The sequence below is a fragment of the Hippocampus comes genome, unplaced genomic scaffold, assembly GCF_001891065.2.
Source record: "Hippocampus comes isolate QL1 unplaced genomic scaffold, H_comes_QL1_v1.1 scaffold291, whole genome shotgun sequence".
NCBI lineage: Eukaryota > Metazoa > Chordata > Actinopteri > Syngnathiformes > Syngnathidae > Hippocampus > Hippocampus comes.
This window is the reverse complement of record NW_017805740.1, coordinates 55,576-60,543: the sequence shown is the minus strand read 5'-3', so window position 1 is coordinate 60,543 and position 4,968 is coordinate 55,576. Positions and strand designations below refer to the sequence as shown.

At 40.7% G+C, this 4,968-nt stretch overlaps 1 protein-coding gene across 5 annotated transcripts in view; it reads right to left on the bottom strand.

Moving 5' to 3' along the window:
- Positions 1–4,968, bottom strand: part of bcas3 (BCAS3 microtubule associated cell migration factor) — a 342,517-nt gene that overhangs the window by 288,660 nt on the left and 48,889 nt on the right. For all 5 annotated transcript variants that reach the window (XM_019883291.1, XM_019883294.1, XM_019883295.1 and 2 more), the window contains exon 8: positions 3,408–3,541. In XM_019883291.1, the coding sequence (XP_019738850.1) occupies positions 3,408–3,541 (134 nt within the window). The remainder of the gene's footprint in view (positions 1–3,407; positions 3,542–4,968) is intronic.

Here is a 4,968-nt window from a genome sequence, read left to right as displayed (position 1 = left end):
CAGTAACACAATATTGTCGATCAAATGTACCAACAAAGATAAACACTGATATAAATTCATTACAAACGTTCATTTATTTACTTAATTGGAACAGTGCACATTAATCAACCCAAGAATAAACAGTGTAAATGCAGCAGACTTAGCATAAGGTTTTCTTATCTTATCTTATCTTATAAATGCCCCACTTCATTAGGCTAGCTGTACTAACTCATCTCAATGAGCTGCAATCGAATAAAACAAATACTGCACTGAAATAAACTTTTGGCACCAAAGTCAAGTTCCACAGACTGTGCGGTGGGTGAAGATGTATAAACGTTTCCCAGAATCTTCCCTGCAGGTCAACATGTCTACATTACTTTTACTGGTAGCTAATTAGCATGCTAACACGCTAGCTAGCGAACTGTCTCATTGAATGACATTACCTTGGGTGGGCACTGTTAAATTTAACAACTTCTAGGTCCGGTAAGATAAACAAAAGTAATTGCTTACCAGGCAGTCAATCAGGTCGTGGTTGTTTCAGAGACTTGAATAGATAACTGACTGCAGGGCCGTCTTGGCTGCTGTTGTTTAGTGTGTGAGTGCTAATTGATGTGACTTATTAGGACATGGGCGGGGGAAACGTGTGAGTCAGAAGAGCTGCGCATTGACGTCACTGAAAGTGTGTTTAAAGTGTGTTAAAGTACCGAAGTTGGCCACTAGTTGTCAAAATAAAAAGTGAGTCAAAAATTAAACACACTTAAACACACAATTTCTGAAATTTGTGCTGTTTCAGGACATCGCATATTTTTGGTGTGGGAGTATCCTCGTGAGCTCTAGAGTAGTGTAGACTGCGTGGAGCGACACAGTTCACTGAACCAACAGCAAGTTACAGTATAACATTGGAAGCTTGTCTCCAGGAAGGAGCCATCTTGGAGTCGATGTATTACTGTAATGACCATACACAAGACGCACCAGATTTTAAGGCGCTCGGTGAGCTTTTAAGAAAATTGAAGACTTTTTGGTGCGCCCAATAGAGAAAATGCGGTATTTAAATATACACACACACACACACACACACACACACACACACACACACACACACACACACACACACAGAGTGATCCCTCACTTATCGTGGTTAATGGTGACCGAGATCCTGCCACGCTAAGTGAAAAACCACAAAGTCCGGTTTGCGCCCCCCCCCCCCCTCCTCCTCTCCTCGCCTCCATAGGAATTTTTGTGTTAGGTTTTCTGGGTACCAGCATGTTTAAAATATGCAAACAGTATTGATACTTTACATATTTGAGACAAGGACTATAGCAGGACATGTATTTACTTAAATCTTTAATTATAAAACCTTATACAGTAATTATCATTCATCAGCACTGCCTTCTGAGAGAAGCGAAGAGACTTGTGCTGGTGGCGTAGAGGGTGGCCCTCATTTGACGCTCTGACACTGTAGCCACCGTTAGCCTCCAGCTCGCTCCTGGCCAGCTATCCCCGCGCAGCCGATGTGTTAATGATAAGACAATTATAAGTCACAGTTTTTTTCATAGTTTGGCCGGAGGTGCGACTTATACTCTGGAGCGACTTATGTGTGAAATGGTTAACACATTGTACACATCACATGTTATTTTCACATTAAACCGCAAGAGGGTGCTCTCAGCCTGTGTTGATACTTTCCACGTTGGCGGTAACTGAGAAAAACAACTGACGATGACTCCGACGTAAGCGACGTAGAAGAGGAAGCGCTGCATCTTCTACCTCCGGAGTTGGCGGAGTTTTTTAAAAGTGACACCGAGCATGAAGATTTCATTGGATTTCATGATTTGGAGTGACGCTGATGGTTTGGTAAATTTGTCAGCATGTTCTTTGTGCTATAGTTGTCTAAATAACTCTTAATATGTTTTGTGAACATACCAGGCACATTCACAGTTCGTTGTTTAAGCGTCATGTCACGTTAGCATATCGTACACTTATTCAGCCTGTTGTTCTCTCGTTTTATTTTTATTTTAAATTGCCTTTCAAGATGACATGTATGTTTTTGGTGTTGGATTTTATCAAATAAATTTCCCCAAAAAATGCAACTTATACTCCAGTGTGACTTATGTTTTTTTTTTTCCTTCTTAATGATGCATTTTTTGGCTGGTGCGATTTATAATCTGGAGCGACGTATAATCCGAAAGATAACGGTAATCGGTATTGATGAGAAGGAGGCGAAGAAAGATGTGCTGCTGCTTTCGGACAGGCCCACAACCGCCCCCTATCTCTCCGCTCTTTCTCTCCGCCGCGCACGTAGAAACAACAGAAGAGACAGTATGCCAGAGAGTCACCAGTGTGAAGAGACTCAAGGTGCTGGGAGGGGATGCGAAGATGTGCAGCCAATTTTTTTCAGCCTTTTTTTTTCTGAATACAGTACTTTGGAAAAAGATGCGATGCACTGAATCCGCAATAAGTGAATCGCGAGGTCGCGAGGGATCACTCTATTAGATTTTTACGATGCGATTTTAACGTAATGGATCAGTAGCGCCACGTAAAAAAAAAATAATAATCATGAAGCAACCCCAACTGTACCAAGGGACATGACAATTGGGGGTCATAATAGCCAAAGCCCTACGAGAAAGTGAAGCCATACCCGAGACACAACAGGAAGTTCGCCATTTGTTGTTTGCCTTCAAATTTTGCCCCCTTTTTTGGCCTATTATAAAGGTAATAATTTAACAAACTCACCCTGGCAATTTCAGCGGATTGTCTTCAAATTTGGGTGTTTCATTTAAAGATGTTGCATGATGATAATGAAGTTACAGAAGTGTTTTATTTCATGGATTACTACTGTCAGGGCAATATTTGATTTTTCGCCATGAAATTCCTGTTTGTAAATACTGTACGGGAAAGTGTTAAAAATTATTGTTGGTGTTTTTTGTCATATAATTTCCATTTATTTGAAACGGACCCCCAATGTACCACTACCCCAACATGGCCTTGGCTGAGAGGGCACGTCTTAGCTGCTCACGAAATTTGGTTTCTTCCATCAATATCCTGCAAAACAATTACGTTAAGATGTTGGGTCATACGCACGTATTTCCTTGTGCAAGGATGGCCCTCACGCTGATTTCTCTTATTTTATTGTGAATAATATTTGTTTGGACAGCCATAAAGACTGTGGCATGCACAGTAAGCAAGTTTCAGTGTGCAATTGGTAAAATTGCAAACATGCAGGAGGAATTTTGTTTCCAATCCATGAATCTGTCCATGTATTTAGATTTTTAATTAAATCAAACAGTCTGATTATGTTGTTTGCGTGAATTTTAAAAGTCCTGTTTCAGTCATTTTAAAGCAATAGTTTTCTTCAGCGCACACATTATGATTATGATGTTATTATCAAGGATGCAAGAATAAAGAAAAAAAAAGTAGGTATATTTTCAGACCCTTGCTTCAGTCTCTCCACGGTGTAATGTATATAGATGGTGAACAGCACTCTGTGAAGATGCCCATGGGTGGGTGAGGATCTGGAAGACGTGAAAATCATGACCAAGCGTGTCAGCAGTCAAGAGCAGCATTCCTAAAAGAGAAAAAAAAAATATATAGATATATATCTATATAGATATATATATATATATATAGATATATATAGATCTACTATAGATATATATCCATATAGACCCGCAGAAAAAAAACGCAACATTTCTTAAGGTTAAACTAATGTCCATATTTTTTTGAGCATGATAAATGCATTTGCACAACGAAATTACGCTGAAACACATAATAAGAGGCCAGACAAAGAGAGATCTCGCCGCTGAACCCCCGCAGAAAAAAAACGCAACATTTCTTAAGGTTAAACTAATCTCCATATTTTTATGAGCATGATAAATGCATTTGCACAACGAAATTACGCTGAAACATATAATAAGAGGCCAGACAAAGAGAGATCTCGCCGCTGAACACCCGCAGAAAAAAAAGCAACATTTCTTGAGGTAAAAATAATCTCCATATTTCTATGAGCATGATCAATGCATTTGCACAACTAAATTACGCTGAAACACATAAGAGGACAGACAAAGAGAGATCTCGATGCGCATTTGTGTAATTACAAGGAGAAATACTGAAGCCCACTAGGCTTTAAATAGAATAATGCAAATCATACAAATGGGAAAAGATATATGAAATTATTTCGATAGTCAGCCGCTTAAAAATGATCATCGTTGGCAGCTTTAGGCCCGATGCTGCGCGGCTCAAAACACAGGTAAAATGTGTTCTCTCGTGGCCGCTTGTTTTCAGAATGACAGGGGAGTCACCTTTTTTATTTACAGTCCGAGTGAGAGGCAAATCAAATGTCAGAGGGTCTTCGTCCAGATTTATTCTTTCATCTGGGCTGATGGAATTCTCCGATATCTTTGTGTGAATGTGCGGAATGAAGTAAGTGTGTCCTCATAATTGGGAGGGAGCTGCTGACACAACGTCGTGCGTGCCCTAATAGACAGGCTTCCATTTCATGAATCGATAACACCACGACGGCCCACCTTTAAAATCTTTGTGTGAATGGGCGGAATGAAGTAAGTGTGTCCTCATAATTGGGAGGGAGCTGCTGACACAACGTCGTGCGTGCCCTAATAGACAGGCTTCCATTTCATGAATCGATAACACCACGACGGCCCACCTTTAAAATCTTTAAAAGCTTTGGTTGTCTTTTTACACTGGCTCAGTTCTTCTTGCCAGAGCCTCCACCTTCGCACCATCGAATCGTCTATGCCAAGATTAGGCCAAACAAAAAAGATATTGTGTTTCCGGTAACAAGAAATTTCAGATTAGGGTCAGTAGGTCGGACAAAGTGTTTTTTGTTTAATCTTTTTTTTTTCGCATCAAAACTTTAAACAAAATAACCATAAAACAAGAAGACATTGAACCCACCGCTGCGCGGCTGGCGCCGCCGCCGCCGATTTAGTTTTCTCCCCCCTCCGGAATCGGGGGGCCCGGGAGCGGCGGCGCCCC